This window comes from Meleagris gallopavo, chromosome 10 (assembly GCF_000146605.3).
Source record: "Meleagris gallopavo isolate NT-WF06-2002-E0010 breed Aviagen turkey brand Nicholas breeding stock chromosome 10, Turkey_5.1, whole genome shotgun sequence".
In the NCBI taxonomy this organism is placed as follows: Eukaryota; Metazoa; Chordata; class Aves; order Galliformes; family Phasianidae; genus Meleagris; species Meleagris gallopavo.
The window spans coordinates 8,901,873-8,919,051 of record NC_015020.2 but is presented as its reverse complement, the minus strand read 5'-3'; the positions used below and the strand labels follow the sequence as shown (position 1 = coordinate 8,919,051).

General features: G+C 36.7%; 1 protein-coding gene across 1 annotated transcript in view; it reads right to left on the bottom strand.

Annotated features, from left to right (window-relative positions):
- The window catches only part of CFH (complement factor H), a 28,418-nt gene extending 13,085 nt beyond the window's left edge, over nucleotides 1–15,333 (bottom strand). The window contains exons 1-11 of the mRNA XM_010715670.3: nucleotides 15,155–15,333; nucleotides 13,130–13,235; nucleotides 11,848–11,924; nucleotides 10,570–10,764; nucleotides 9,146–9,316; nucleotides 7,780–7,959; nucleotides 6,034–6,225; nucleotides 4,609–4,788; nucleotides 3,057–3,233; nucleotides 1,826–2,005; nucleotides 451–624 (exon numbers count right to left, since the gene is read on the bottom strand). Coding sequence (XP_010713972.1) covers nucleotides 451–624; nucleotides 1,826–2,005; nucleotides 3,057–3,233; nucleotides 4,609–4,788; nucleotides 6,034–6,225; nucleotides 7,780–7,959; nucleotides 9,146–9,316; nucleotides 10,570–10,764; nucleotides 11,848–11,924; nucleotides 13,130–13,235; nucleotides 15,155–15,227 — 1,705 coding nt within the window. The 5' untranslated portion in view covers nucleotides 15,228–15,333. The remainder of the gene's footprint in view (nucleotides 1–450; nucleotides 625–1,825; nucleotides 2,006–3,056; nucleotides 3,234–4,608; nucleotides 4,789–6,033; nucleotides 6,226–7,779; nucleotides 7,960–9,145; nucleotides 9,317–10,569; nucleotides 10,765–11,847; nucleotides 11,925–13,129; nucleotides 13,236–15,154) is intronic.
- Nucleotides 15,334–17,179: the final 1,846 nt, after the last annotated feature.

The following is a 17,179-nucleotide window of genomic DNA, read 5'->3' as shown; positions in this document are numbered from 1 at the left end:
AAAAGTTATTTAGGGTGCAGGAAGAGATGGTTGTACTCAAATCATTTCTGGCAGCCATATTGCACCCTATTCATGCCTTTTTGGATAAGCAGTATTTTACACTTAATAATCTGAGTGAAGTTTTGTGCAAACCATTTAAGTGAAGCTAACAGGATAAAGACAACAAGAAAAACATGTGGCCTGGTTACCAGACAGATATTCTAGATACATTCCATGTTTTGACATGCTGAAAAGCGAACACTGAAAATTCAACTGTTTGGTTTCTTCCACATAAAACAGCAGAACACTAACAAATGATCTGAGGAAGACCAATGCTCGCCCTTTTAGAGATGACAATGCAATAATTGTTCCTGGGTGCGAGACTGACTTATAGAAGGTGCCCTCAAAAGTCTTCAGGACCGAAGTATTTGCATACATATCCTACCACAATAAAGTCAACAGAGGAGTTACCTTTACATGTTGGCGGTGATGGAAACCATCCAAAGTAATAGCATTGAGCAGAAGCAGGGCCCACTCTTACATGATTATCTATACAGCTGAATTTCACAACATCTCCATTGTAGTATCTGCTTTTTGCAGGATGAACAACTCTATTGGACAGTTCTGGCAGTTCACATTCTATTGCTGCGAAGAAAGAATATTCCACGGTATATTGCAAAACCTACAAAAAATATATGAGCTACTACTAATGAAAAAGTGGGAAACAAGAACCTAAATATACAGAAACACAGATCTGACAAAACAAGCATGGAGACAATGACAAGAAACTTGCCTCCCAGTTATATTAATTGATTGGATATCAGGAAAATACAGGCACCGCTTTTGGGATGATCAATCTAGACTTTGCAGCTGATAAGACCATGAGCTAGGGGGACCCCAGATAAGGAGTGGTGTGGAAATCAGCACAGCTACACAAGTCCACGAAAAGACACGCAGAGGGAAGTAGGAGCAAAGAAAACAACAAATGGGATAATCAGAAAAAGGCATAAAATTGTCAAGCGAACAACTGTGCAGGTCAGTATGCTCGTCTAGTTGAGGCCTGAGCCTGACTACCACAGTCCAGCCTGTCATCTTTTATCTTCTTATTACATCTTTTCTTGTCTATCTTGCTGCATACTCTCAATTCTACTGCATGTGTTTGCGTGCAGCAAGGTCTGGGTGCGAGCTACTGGTGAGACCTGTATATGTGTGAATAAATGTTGCCGGCTCCTTAAATCAGACCAAGGGAGTAGGCACTCCTGGCTTCAGGTGCCAGCTATTGCAGCCAGTGGGAGTCTTTAAATTTCAGCTACGATGGCATCCCAAAAACCAGCTACTAGAGGAACACCGGTGTGAGGGAGGTGAGCGAATGCATGCATGCTTGAGAACCCAGAGTGCTGCATTTGTGCCTTTGCTGGTAAACTTCTGTCTCTTTCAGCTGGCGAGGAGGAAGAAAGAGGACATAGCTGGTCTATGTTTATGTTTTACTTGAGTTCTGTACGTAAGCGCTGTAGAAGGCAGCCTCCTGTCTGTGGCATCTTGTGTGGCTGTGTCAGAGCCCCGTGTCTGTGAGCCTTTGGGGTTTGTGCTCAGCTTCGTTAGTAGTTGAACCCATTAAGATGGAAGTGACAGCTGCAGCCCTTGGGTCTGGGCAGAGACCCCCTCTCCCTGGTATGCTGGGCTGCACTCCAGCAGCCAGGCAGGAGAGGCGCTGGGTCCAAGAGGCGGGCGGAGGCAGCCACACTCTTATCATCACTTAACACTGATTAGAACAAAAGCACAGGAATGAATAAAACTTCACAGTGTGTGTATAGTTACAATGCTTAGTGAGTACAAATGTATTTACCGACACATTGCGGTGCTGGCTTCCATTCACCATTTACACCACACATGGTAGTACCAGTCGGCATGTTATCTGCAGTGTGATATTGCTCATGACACGCATACTCAAGTGTATCTCCAGGCAGGTATATTTTTCTCGTTGTACAGTCAGTCAAAACACGAGTTTGTGGTGTTTTACAGAATTCTGTAAAATGAAACAAAGTTAGTGCACCTGGCGATCCAGACATTTGCTCTTTGGAGCCACCATTTCTGTACTGCAGTGTGTGCTGGTTCTACGGAATGACTGGGGATATTTAAAACAATAGAAGTTCTGTAATGTCAGCATGTAAATGTAGAATATCATGGGTAGTGTATTCACAGAATATCTATTGTATTCATCTTCCTTTCCTTCTACTATTTCTTCTTATTTTAATGATGTAATATCAAATAATTTTACGTATTTTGCCCATAAACATTTGTGAGGGCATCAGAAAATAAATAAATAAATAAAATCCTGGGTAAACGTAGTCTGAAACTAAAGTATAAGACAAAATATTAGCTAAAGTTGGTCAAAATGGCAAGCCTTGGCATTGTGACCCTGGAAGATCAATTATCTTCTTTTTTATCCTATACTCCTGTTCAGGAAAGGATAGGAATTCTCAGAGAAAGTCAACAAGAATGTGAAAGTATTTTCATGAGAAAGCACTCCGGTCTTTTTTAAAAATGTAGTTTCTAGCCCCAGGGTAGAAAGTACAGCCTAATCTTTTTTTATGCACAATGATAATCTCTCTTCAAATAATGAAACCTGTTTCTCACTAGTCTGCTCACTTTTAAAAGAAGATCATGAAGGCATGATCCCTTGGCTCATAGGCATTTCTTCACAAATTGTCCCTGACAATTGTCACAAATTGTTCCTGACAACAAGATGGAAGAACTGGGATTAAGTTTGTGTGCATGCACCTTGTATCAATTAAAATCACTGGAAAGGTCAATGACAACATACTTCATACCACTGAGGGTCCAAAAAGGTAGCTCACCTAGAAGACAGGAAATACTTTTTCCTGCTTACTCACTTTTGCTTTCCCTCTTTATTTCTTGGAGCCTCAGAAAATTTCCTCTCTGGAGGCTCAGTCCTCTTTTTGACTCTCCTTCCATTCAGTAAGAAAACTATACCAGTACAGATGAAGAAAATCAGAGTACGTAGGAAATCTCATTTTTACCAGTGGCAGCAGCAAGGAACTCTGCATGCTACTCACGGATGCACTTGGGAGGTGGAGACCAGCCAGCCACTTGACATTGTATCTCTCCTATTTCTTGTCTTTCTGGAGTTACAAAGTCATTGTAACACCTATAGGTGACTGTTTCCCCTATATCAAATGTTGCCTTATTCTTCAAGAAATAGCCGTTTGTCAGATCAACGTACTGGCATGTTTCTGAAAGAGAAAAACAGAATTCCTTCTCATTGCTAAATGACATACATGTAATATCTAGAATAAGGAGGACAAATGAAGACAGCAGTAGGATTTAGAACATTTTTAAGAGCACGATTATTTCTGCCTCTCCATTAAGGTCCCTTTCCTGGGATCCAACCAAAGCCTGAAAAGTCAGAATTCAGTGTTACCAACTGGCGCAAGGCTGGGCAGGAATTTCATTTGTAACTGTTCTTCAAGATTCCAAGACTATATGGCCGCACTTGGTTTTCAGCAGAAACAAAATTCTTGTTAGGCGTGCATTGTGCATGCATCAGGAGGACTTTATGACTCTATTGCAAGTGGGACACTCCAGAGATCATCATCATATGCAGCTAAGATCTTAGTTCTATTAAAGAGAAATCCCTCAGAGTGCACGTACTGCAGGACTAAGCAAATTCATAACAAAGGATCCCATCTTGCACAGTAAACCACCAGTGCAGATGGACTCACTGTCGTGCCTGATTTCACATCACTTGGAAAACCTTGTTTGAGCCAGTCTAACTGGGTGGAAATCCATCCTCTTGTTTAGAAGTTATGGCCTTGTATCTGGGAGAAAACTTCTGTAGCATACTGAATTGTGCACTAATAAATCATTCTGCAAAGAGTTCCTTCATTTCAAAAAATGAACACAATAAGAAATAGCAACAATGGCACATTAGATTCAAATAAATAAAGATAAAGATAAGACATACAAAGCCTTTGAGAAATGCTGCAAGATGAATTTGAATGTTGGTAGCAGAGTTAATGACACTTCAGTGCAACCATTTCAAAAGTTTAAGGTTCACTGATAATTTGTTGATGTTTATTGCAGTAATGTCCACTACTGGCTAACAATAGAAATCACAGTTTTATTTTGCTTCCTCACTGCTATGCCAAAATATTAGCGAGTGGCTGTTGAGAACATTCATCACAGGTGTCTCTTTCATGCTGGAGTTGTTTTCTAAAAAAATGCTCTGACAGTCTGAGAGATGGGAAGTAGGTTATTTCTTTCGTGTGCATAAAATCATTATCTAAGGAATTTATAATTCTGGTGAGACATTCCAGCAATTTCAGGCTTGGCGCAAGTCAGATTCAAAAGCTGGAAACAGTTCTAGGAGAGGTAACTTTCCCATTCCTCCCTCCTTCCAGTATGATGTCAACTGGATAGCAAGCAGGAGAAACAGGCATCAAGTAGCATAACTAGAGACTGAAAAGAGACAAGAAATTACAGATAGGCTGTACAAAGGCACCTAGACTTAGAGTTGCTCTAATTAGTGGTGAGTGATTAACATGGGTGATATAATCATAGATTTATTGGTTTCAGTTAGAAACTGTGATAAAAAATAAGCATACTCACCTTTACGGATACATCTTGGAGTAGGTGACCAGCCATTCTTTGTGCAAGTAATTTCACCATCTTCACTGTCAGTACGATAATTTGTATTGCAGAAATATTTAGCCCTTTCACCTTCTTTGTAATATCTTCTCCAATTACTTTGCATAACACCATTTTCCAGATACCTGACATCACATATTTCTAAAGAAGAAAAGTAAGTACATTTAACCACATTAATAAAAACAGCCAAAACTGTAGTAAAATAATTCCTGGGAAGAGAGTTACCAAAAAAGCCTCCTACTACTCTTGTATCTATCCCCAAAAGACATCAGTGTTCAAACCTGAATAAAAGCATGTTTCCTTTCACCACCCTGTAATCGCTGTATCACAAAAACAGGAGCTTCATGAAGCACTAAGAACTGGCCTAGTAAACTAAAGTCCTTACTGTAGTTAATAAACAAGGTTGGCTAACTTCACTGCCTCTAGTGTCATGTACAACAAGTCTGTTACGCTCTGCTAAGTCTCTCAAATTTTGATGCGTGTGCTGAGACACATTAGGCATTTGATCCCAGGCAATTTTACTGTCCCTGTGCAAGTATATCAGCTTCTCAAACCGGCCCTAGAGAATTTATCAATGGCTAAGCATGCTGTCCCTACAGCATCCTGTATCCCAAGAACTTAGACAGACGGAAGGAATGTTGTGGTTGTGTTATGAGAGTAACTGGTTGTTTCCACTGGGCACAACTCTGCTCATTCCCTGCATTGATTTCCTTTCCACCGAGGACAACAGGAGAAAATTCAACCTTTAGTTGATTCTTCAGGTTCTATTGGTAGGTAGGAACTGCACTGTGACTGAAGATCTGGGTTATGAGACAAGTCCTCAGCTCACTGGTTTAAATTTTTTTCCCATAGTTGAATGATTAATTCAGTGTATCTTGATCTCTTATTGCAGATATTCTTACTCTCAGCTTTCAAAAGTGTTTCACCTTTCCCCAAAAGTTATCCCAAAGGACAAGGCAGTGGATTCAGATAATAACCTCTAGACAATGCACCCAAGCCACTAAAGGAAGAATATATTTACATGGAATTTATCTGTATGTGTCACTGTGTGTACAAAAGAAAGCAGATGCATGCGTGTGACCTGGACACTAGAGAGGAAAAGCATATCCTAATTCTTACTCTCCTTAATTTTTCTAAATCTCAGGGATAGCTGTAGGTGTAAAGAATGACCCAAATCAAAATGTTTAATTTCAAACTTATTCACTTTGTAGTGTCAATTTATCAGGTGATTGTTTAAGCCAAGAAGATGGGAAAACAGTCTGCAGCTCCAGGGGTCAGCTAAAGCAGTTAAAATTTAATAAGCTGCTAAGCTGTACAGTGCAATTTCTCCTGCACAGACCATTAATAACCAAAACAGAATTAAGCATATTTTATAAATGTACTTACTGAGACACTGTGGCTCTGGCTTCCAGCCCCCTGGAGAACAGACTATCTGAATCCAGTATTGTTCAGTTGGGGTTAAGTAGCCTTGACGACAGCCGTAGTAAATAGTCTGCCCAATCCTCATTGGAAAGTAGTTCTGTTGCCAATTTCTACTCAACATGATATTATCTACAGCTGGGTAGTCACATGGTTTCTCTTTAAAAAGAATTTAATAGCAATAATATCAACATATGCACAACAAAAAGCACGGCATACAAAGTTCTAAATATTAGTCCAGATACGATTTCATGGAGTGCTTTCTGTAACTAACAGAACAGGGACAACACACACTGGTAGATTCCGTGGAGTATGGGAACAACTGCACAGTGCTTTTGAATTCTTCCTTAGTGTCTATAGCTATACTGGTTGCCTGTTTACATTGCAACCAACAGAAACCCTGTATCTTCTCAGTGGATTCCATACACTGATTCTTGAAACTAAACGTAAGTATTTCTTCTATGCTAAGATGACAGTTACTTCAGAGGGCTCCAACTAAATTTACCATATTGACAGAGATGTAAGCCAGTTAGCTCAGATATAGACACTGAACTACAGACTCTAAAAATTGCAGTGGCACCCGTTACCACTTACGTTTGTCACTTCTAGGATCTTACATCAAATGTTCTTATTAGCTACTCTTTTTTTTTTTTCTTTTTTTTTCTTTTTTTTTTTTTTCTATTTTTTAAAAACCATTGTGATTTTTAATTTTGCTTTCTCAGTTCCTCAAAAGAGATTTTCAGGGGCAAGTTGAGATAAAATGGGAAGGTTCCTAGCACCTTTCACCCAGAGTTTAACTAGGGTGTCCCATTTGACCACAGCAGATAGTTTCTCCTGAAATGCCCTGACCTAAAGCACAAATGGTGGAGGAAGAGGGGTCATCCTCTGAATAGACCACTCGACAATGAATGAGGTGGTCTGAGGAAAATAACTCAGTTTCAGAACACACAAATAGAGAAATGATTATTCTCTATAAGAACAATGTACTTTCCTTGAATAGATCGTATTTTCTTATCCAAAGGTTCGTATACATGACTGACTTCATCTGACTTCTCTCATCTCCTTCTGTTTTCTACGCTTTTTTAAAAAAAATTATTTTTAATGACAAAAGATCAAAGATTAACAAATTACGAAATTAATTGCTGAGTTTTGTTTTTATACTGCACATATTGGGCAAAAATATAATTGTAGTTATGAAAAATTGAAGCAAAAAACCCAACCTCATAATCAATTGAGAATATTTTGTTTTGCTGTTTGACAGATTATAATGAAGTTCTTTACATACTAACACACAACTGTAAGTAAATAACTAAAGCTACGGTAACCACGGTTAAACATACCTTGCAATCTGTGCTTTGGTTTAGATACTTAAACACTCATTGTATCTTGTTAACTTGGCTGACCCGCTAATCTGCAGGTGTACCACAGATCTTCCTGTTTGGGAGCCCGCTATTGCAAATTAACACAGTTTCACAGATACAGTGACAGATAATAGCCATGTTCATAAACACAGTGTGAATTTAGATTATACCAATATTTTTTAGTGTTTTTTTTCCACATCATCACAGTAAGCTTCATAACACTAAGAAACACAATGAGTAAGCATTTTTATTTCCTATGTTTCTTAAGATTTTTCTCGAGGTCTTTTTTCACTGAGATATTTCCAAAATAACAATTATGCGTGCTGTGTCTTCGTTCATGAGAGCTACTTACCAATACAACCTGGAGCAGGCACCCAGCCATTGCTGGTGCATTTTGCTACGTTTTTGGCAGTCAGTGTGCTAAAACGATATCCAGAATCACAGTCTATCGTGATTGTAGCTCCTTCTATGTACCTGTCTTTTTGAGGTCTAAAGTTTCCATTGCGAAATGTTGGAGGAAAGCATACAACTTCTACACGGAAAGAGAAAAATAGGTGGGAATTGAAAAAATGCTTTTATATAGTTCTTATCTACATAGTACATTGACTAAAACTGCATACATTAACAGTCAAATACAGATTTCTTGGGGCAAAGATAAGGTTAGCATGTTGCTAAACCATAGGAAATGAATATTAATTAGTATAATTACAAATCTTGAAACAGAAATTTCAAGAACCAAATGAGCAATAAGGCTGACTACTTTTTACTTCTACAGAGGTCTTTCTGGAAGAGGTCCCAGGAAGGTGGGCAGTACATAACATCCTATAACACTGCCCTGCTGCCAATGTATTTTTTCAGTTTAAGGCATCCTTTGTCAACTTCTTGAACATGATTCAAGGCACTAAAGATTTTCCCCAGTTTTACATCAAATTAATTCAACTAGGACATGGTGTACAATTTCGTGGAAATTAGAGTTCTAATTGAATTCTTTAAGTGCTGTAGCCAAATGATACAAAAACTGACTTTCACTAGCTATGCTAATGTTAAACCCAGTAAACTTGGACTTCACTGAAGATGTCTTGATGTGAAGAAAGGAGGACTTCTGTAACTGTTATTACTACTCTGAGAAGCTGATTTTGAATTTTTCCACGCCGCTAAAAATTTTGGATTCTTCCTTTAGTTTTACTTTTTCCAATATTAACATTTTTTCCCCATCCTGCTTGCTTAAATAATCTTTTTAGTGTCTGATTTTTTCCATTCCTTTGCTAAAACATTTTTGCTGTATCTTGTAGGAGGCAGTGAGATTCAGTATTATCCTTTCTATTTGTTCAAGTTAGGAATTCTTTCTAACTCAATAGAACATTTGCTATGTTTTCTCCACTAGTCCAGATTTTCAGAATAAAAAGGAACACGGTACCTTTCTGTAACTGCTAATGCTCCAGTATTTCAGCATCAATCTATTTATACGGTATACAAGAAATTCTATTTTCCTAGTCCCATGCTCCTACGCTTGAGTAATGAAAGGCTGAATTAACTATTTTTGCCATGCCTCTTCATGAAAAACAAATATTAGGTTCTTTGGCTGTTTTAACTCTTAGTCCTGCCAGATCTTCATGGCATATTAGTCAGATGTGGATGAAATTATTATTTTTTATGAACAAACTAACATTTGGCAGTCTCAGAAATTACTCCCAAAACAACTTAAGGAAAAGGCTGACCGGTGCAATAGGGGGTTGGATACCATCCAGATTCAGTACATTGTACATTTGCTCGTTCTCCATACGTGTATCCTTTGTTACAGACATAATGCAGTTGCTCAGACTCCTTGTAAGTCTTCTGCGAGGAGCGTACATTTCCATTTGGAATTGATGGCACACTACAAATAATATCTGAAGTTGAAAAAAACAAAATCCATAAATTCATATAATTTTATACGTTCTTATTTGCTGAGAATAAATCCCTATTGGAATAAAAATCAGTGGGATTTTTTTTTCCTTTTGAATTTATAGAAATTATATCAATAAAAACATTTGCACTCAGAAACTGTGTGAAACTTAACTGAGAACTCTTCAGTGACACGATTGTGGGTGCCAAGTATGCTGTAGCACAGCGGCAGTAACAAACTGATTCATAAGACAGCTTTTAGGGCTATGATTCATTTTTTAATTGCTTTTAGAATTGTTTACAAGATAAGGGATGTTCTAAACTAAGCAACTAGGCTAGCTGAAATTAAAGATTTTTTCATTTTTCTCATCATTTCCTTGTAATTTCCAGCAAATCTAAAGCTCTCTCATATTCAGCAGATAATCAATAAAATTATAGCACTGCCAGAAAAAAAAAAAAAACAAAAACATTAAATGTTCTTTAAACTGACACTAGGATACCTAGCTATCTATAGAAAAAAATCAGCATTCTCAGTTTCTTGCCAAACTCAGAGTATCACCAAGATTTTGCACTTTCTAAAATCTGAATTCATAAAGCCAGCTAATATATAAGATTTTGTTTCCTAGGTCACAGAGCAAGACACCAGAGGGTTATCTTAGATTTTTTTGCTGTATTTATTTTATAATTAGAATGAAATAAATCTCAGCGGAATTGTCTTTGTTTAATAAAAATCACTATATTCTACAAATAGTGCTAGCACGTGTGATTAAGTTCACTTTACTCTACTCAGCGCTAGTGAAACTGCACGTAGAGTATTCTGTCCAGGTCTAACCTCCCCAGTAGAAGAAAGTCATAGACATTCTGGAGCTGGTCCAGTGATAGGGTCAAGAAGATAACGAATCTGCTTAAATCAACACTGAAGTGACTGAATCTTTTATAGATTATTATATATTTATGTAATTTATATATATATAAATTTTATATTATCTATTTTATACTGAAGTTAGTTTCAAAGAAATTGAGTGCGGCCTGGAAAACCACAGTTTGCAGTGAAAATGTGGAACAGGTGGTCCACTACAACTGTACTGATACATACAATGCTCTCTGATTTTACTTTCTTATTGTATTTCTGCAAATATACAATAGAGACTGTTTACAGGCAACCTACGCTTAATTGCTGTGGAATAAAATTAAAGCTTTGTAACCAGTTTCTAGAAGTCTATGAGAATAAAGTTTCTTATGGATAATTGTGTTTTACCTTGGCACTGAGGTACATCACTATCCCATCTTCCATTAGAAGAGCAATGTATTGCTTTAGATCCAACAAGCCTGTAATGTTCATTACATTCAAACTCTATGACCTGGCCAAAGGAATACTCTCGGTTTAGCTCAAATGCACCACTTACAACTATTCTTCCATTTTCTGGTGCTTTTACAGGTAAACACTTTGCAACTGGAAAACAAAACAAAACAAATAAACCAAAGGGAAAAACAATCATTTTGAGGCCTACTCACTAAAATAAATTGACACACAGAACAAGTTAAAATATAGATAAATCACTGTGATTACCTTAAGCATTTTTAACAAGTGTACAGATTTGTAATGTATTCTAATACTATTTGCTGGCTTTCAACAGAGTAAAAACTCCTCAGTCACAAGCGAAGAAGTTTATGAGGACTTAGGAATTGCAATACGTTGGCAAGATGTGACGAAAAATATTGGAGCCATTGCTCTGAATTAAGCAGAGAACTAGCTGTATGCCTAAATTTAAGGACACTCAAATTCCAGTAAATTCAATATAGAATACCCGAGACCAGCTGTTAGGAAACATCAAAACTCACATATCTAATACTACAAATTACTTTTAAAAAGTTATAAGTTATCTCTGGGGAGAAAGGATGATTACTTCCATAATCACACAGGTTTGAAACTGGTGAAAAGGTTTCCAAATTCAGTAACTAAGTAGTATCTAAGCCATCCAGTCTATTCAGGTCTGAAGACTGGGTCTTTTATTCTCTTTATTTCTTACTAATGTCAAACTTCTAACAAAATCTTAACGGACAGAATATTCCTAAGGATGGAGGACAAAATAAGCTACAAATACACATATAAATATACATGTAAAATGTCTTATCCCAGCTGACTTTTATGAATATGTTTTGCAGATACTTACTCTATATATAGAGTCTGTACATGAGGTAGAGATTTAAGCTGTCTGGGAGTGACAAGACTCAATTTTGTGAGTGATTTTTGGTAAAAGTTTGAATAATTATTGGATTAAAAATCTGAGTGGATATTGTATGAGTTTCATTCTGCATAACTTGAGTTTAGACATATGTACATCTATGCAAATTAATATTAGGAGTTTAATTAGTGAATGTTCTTGAATAGTTATTTACAACATAAGCGATCACAGTAGTCGCAATAGACAATAGAAGTGCCACAGAGAGTAGTGAAATCATAGACAAGTTCTAGATAGAATCAAACAGATAAAAAGTCAGTTTCATAAGGAATGAAATGTCAATTTCTATTTACCTTCACAGTGGGGGATGTCATTGCTCCATCCCTCTGCGAGACACTCACGGTAATTTTTTTGGCTAAGCATTCGGTATCTTAAAAATAAATAAATAAATAAATAAAAAAAAATTACAGTCTTAGCAGTGCTGCTGCTTTGGAAACAAGGGAAGCAGATTTCAGATATTCTAGTATAGAATAACCAAAACATGATTAAAAAAAAATCCACAGTTTTCCTGCTCATCTTCCCTATTTTTATTTCTTTTACTCGCATACGGTAAAAATACAAAAAATAACGTTCATAAAGTAGCTTTCTAATCGGTAAAACATTAACTTCATTACAGAGACATCAAGCTTTGTTTACATAACAAGTAACCTAAGGGTGATTTACACAGTCATTAGCAAGGAGATTAAATCTCTTGTTGCCTGTGTTCCAGTATGACTGAAAACCATGGGACAGCATCAAAATCAGACATAACCCAAGCCATATGCACCCCATGCTTCACTGAATTAGTATTATCTTAGGCTCGAGGGCATTGTAGACACAATGACACTGCTTCTGCTTAGTCTGGAATGTATTCAGAAGATTACAGTTAGTCTAAAATGACAATGAAGAACTGTCTGTACATAGGAGATTAAGGAGAATATTGATTTCCTAACTCATATATGTACATCTTCCAGCAACGCAAAGTCTGCAAAATCATGGCTAAAACACTGTACTATGGTTATAGCTGATTTGCATGTCATGAGGAAATAATCCAATTATCAGCATACTTACCTAAACACAACACTATACTTTTGCCTTGCTGCAGCTTTCATTGAAGATGAACAGAGAGATAAGAGAATTTCTTCCGAGCAGTAAGTGAAGAGATGTTACTCAATCTACCAGAAATATCTTCCTTCAATAACTCCCTCCTTTCATAACTCACAGAAATGATTTAAGGAGGTTTGAAGTTTGTTGTATTTTAGAATAGAAATAGCTTGTCAACTCATGAGCCAGCTTTGAGGCAGACAATTTGTTTTGTTTTCTACTCAGGCAGCCATAATTGAGCCACAGCCTTATCTGAGACTTGGGATGACATCTTCATTTGTGTGAAGTACAGTTGTTCCAATACTAAACTTCCGACCAGACATAGGAAAAAGTTATGTTTAGTATTGTAATTACAGTATTTTCAGTTAAACAACAATCTGGTATTCTTAAATATGAGCAAGTTGACAGCTGCTTTACAGACAACAAATTTATAACCAGTACTTCTCTTAACATTAAAACCTTAACTCCTAATATTGAGTTAAATAATATTACCCATCATTACATCTGTATTCAACTCTGGCACCAAAGACAAACTCTTTTCCAGCAGTAAGCTGAAAGGAACCAAACTCAGTATCTCCAGGATGTCCACAGGGCTTACCTGATAAGAAGAAAGAAATAGTAAAAAAGCAAGTACTTAACCACACACAGAGGACTGAAAGTGTGAAAGGTAGCACTTTTAATTAGTAGAGTGTGTTTTCAACAACTATTCAATCCAAAATGTTCAGCATCACCTTGATTAACCTTCTTTTCAGTCATTGCTTTCAATAAGAACATAGTAGAAAGAGTTTTTTTTTTTCTTCTTTTAATCTAAGTAACAAATTAGGAGCCTTTGCTCCTTTAAAAAAGACTAATCTCATTTTAAGCTTTATGACACATTTTAAAGACAGAACGTAACATCAGTTTTTCACATAACTTCTGACACAGACCGTTTCAAATCTCCCACTGCAGAAGCCGTCCATGACTGGCATTTAAATATCCTCAGTCTGATGGGAATTGTGCTGAAAAAAGAGTGATTATCTGAAGCTACAGGAGTAATGTGGCTCAAGTTCCCCCTAGGACTGCTCTTATGGTCTGGCCTCAATTGGATCCCAAAACAGAATTGCAAAAATGAGCACGTGGTCTCTGTCATAGATGACTTGAATACAGAACTTGAAAGTATATGTGTAAGTTTACAAATAACACTAAACTGGGAGGAGCTGTTGACCCCTTTGAGGAAAGAAAGGCCTTGAAGAAAGATCTTTGTCAACTGAAGGGTTGAGCAGTCATCAACCCTGTGAAATTTAACAAGAGCAAGTGCTGGCCAGGGCAATGAACGTGGCACCAAACTGCCAGAGTTCAAGGAGCTCTGAACACCTCTCTCAGACATAGGGTTTAGATTTTGTGTGGTCCTGCATGGAGCCAGAGGTTGGATTCTGATTCTTGTGGGTCCTTCCATGTCAGACTATCAATGATCCTATAATTCTCACTCATCTCCCTTAGATATTATAATAAGGACTGCAAAATAGATTGCATGGCTAAATTTTACTAGGCATCATGAGAAGAAGTCTTTCCTGGTCTCTATCAAACAAGGCATTCTCATTTCTTGCCACACATCAACATCCTTGTTATTTTTATTTTTTTTTAATCCAAATAAGAGATGTTTGAGTAGGCCCTAAATTTCTTTCAGTGTGATTCAAAGAAAATAGATCTCTCCATCGTAAATTTTGCTATCTAGTGTGGTCTCTAATGAAAAGTGAATATGAACACATTATCTATACCAAATCATCCTCTTTTTCCTTCCATCTGTACCTTACCAGTTTCAGCATCAGTTCACAGGGTGGCAGTATTCTCTAAAATATGTAACTAAAAAAAACTATGCTAATGTTAGTATAATTGGAAAGATTTCTGTGTACCAAGTATTTATGCAAATGCATTTAGAAGTAAGAAAGTAACAACAACAACAACAAAATTTAAAATATAAAAGAAACTACCAACAAGTCTATTAATTAATTTTTACTTACAATTTCTATTGATCTCTGAAACTTAATTTTGTATAACTAAGCCAAGTAGCTGTATTGAGATAGACAAATTTTCTATGAAAGATACAGGAGAAAAAAGCTCAAATGCCTAATACTTATTTGTGTTTAGTACTCATTCATTATAGAAAGTATCTTCTGACTAACAATAGTTAATTTCCACTTCTTCAGTGAATTCAGTATGAAAGTGTGAGACACTTCTAACCTCTTAACATGGTACAACAGAAATAATAAGCAGCAGCTTTTATCCTCATCTGAGTTTTCCTTTATAGTTTAAAAGAAAAGGCATGGGAAAATAAATTCTATAATTTTTTAATGCCAAAAAAGTCCAATCAACTTCCAAGAAGCTGTATCTTTTAGAACTAGTTGAATAAATTAAAGAGAAAAATATAATTTCTTTGACTTGCCTTCAGAAGATAGATTAGTGCTTTATTTTGCTTAGACTTTAAGTTTCATCAACATTAGACTTGTAAAATTTTGGAAGCAATCTCCCAGTACTTACTCCTGCATTCCGTGTTGCCTTGTTGCTTCCACTCTCCATCAGCACACTTGACCACAATTCGTCCTATTTTCATATATCCAGGCCGACATTTGTACGTTACTAGAGTATCATGTGGATAGGGAGGGTTGTCCCATGTTTCAGTAGGTATTTCTTTAACTCTCCTTGGAGGAGGTTGTTCACAAGCTAGAAATTATAAGTAAAAATATTGGTGATTAAGGCACATGTAAATCTCCAAAATAGTTTTACAGTAGAAAATGTAGCAAGAAATCCTGGATATATTTGTGCACATATCTTTTCTACTTTTTTATAAAATGGGAAATTGCTAAGAATCCATATTTTGTACAGGTATGAACAGATATTTCGTAGGACAAGAGGGAAAAACAGTCAAGCCAACGGAAAACACAAACACACACGGGGCAGCCATCATTCAAAATAAATTTCAGTTACGAAGACTGCAACCAGAGATTAGAGCCTCAGTTCAAACCAAAAACATCTGTTACCTGTGCATCTGCAGAAGCTCCTCCATGCCAGTCCTTCTGCTGTCAGTACCCTTTTCCAGCTATTTTATTCTGCAGCCACCACCATCCTTACTGACAGTAAGCTCATGCTCCACTTGGTCAATATCTGTCAGACTTCCATTTTACATCCCCTAGATTTTCTGTTTGGCTAAAGTTATGATTTTCTAAAACCTTCCATAAGGTTCTTATGACATGCTACTTGTTACATGGTGTAATTAATTCTGAGTATTCACTTTAATCTTCGTAAGCTTTAAAGTATTTTGATTCAGTTTGGGCTGTGGAGTAGGATATATCTGATGTTTTTCATTAACTCAATATTATGCAGTCTTCTCCAAAAGCTCCTTATGAGGCTTTCTTTGGTGTCTGTGAAATGTACAGCCCATATGAATTTTTAAAAATGGACCTGAATGAATTTTATTAAGAGCATTTTCAACGATTTAAGAATTAAAAAAGTGACACTGAAGGGGGAAATTAAAAAAAAAGGGAAACTGTTATGAAACATAACAACCTTGTGTCAAGAATGTTAAAAAATATTTTTTTGTGTGCGTGTTTGTAATCATTAACCTAATTTCAGTGACCTAGTTTCAATCTCTCTGCCTATATGACTAAAATGTACTTTAAAGACTGAAGTTTTACCTACAGTAAGAGACTCTGAACAGTGTAGCTGATTAGTTACAAATTTGTCTATTTTACATCTGAACATCAGAAGTGAGAACTGATGAAAAATGATTTCTGAGAAATTAAATCTTAGAAAAAAAAATGGGAGATGTCTGCTAGAAACGAAAGTTTCTTGATGAATGAGATTCATTGCTAAGTACCAAGCTGGAACCAAAACCTAAACTGGTTTAGTTCTAGGGCCCCTGGTCTGAGAAAGCTGATGGTCTAAGCGCTGCCTGAAAGTGAGACTACAGGAAAAATATTTACGAACTTTTTCTATGCAAGGGGATAGAAGGGCCATCACAGTCAGGGATTAAGTAGTGTGATTTCTAATACAAAGTGAGCAGAAAAAATCCTAATTCTTCCATATCAAAGTGTAAAAATTTTAAAAAGTGTAATTCTGTAGCTATGGCATTTCGAAAGTATAAAGAAAAAGAATGCTCACTGTGTGATCTAATAACTTTCTTTTGACTGGCATAAGTAGGTGGGAGAGGTAGGCGAGCTTTGAGGACACCGCTGAGGTGATAAAGGAAGTGTCAGACTTCCCACAGGTTCATCATCTTCCCAACTATTTCAGTTACTCTAAAAACGATGGTGTTCCTCCCAACGAATCACTCTGAGAAGATAGCTCTGTCCACTAGAGGGTACTCTACTAACAAAAAAAGTGGTAGGGACTTCCACTTTCATTTGCAAATACATTCACATTTTAATACCTTTTTTCCCCCTCAAAAAAATCTAGGAGTAAGTTAAATGAAGAGTACTCTCTAGGTGGCTCTATCTTGCAAATGTGTTAAAAGTGGTTATTTTGCCCAAGAAAGACTATCTGCAGAGGTAGAACAAGGGATTTTTC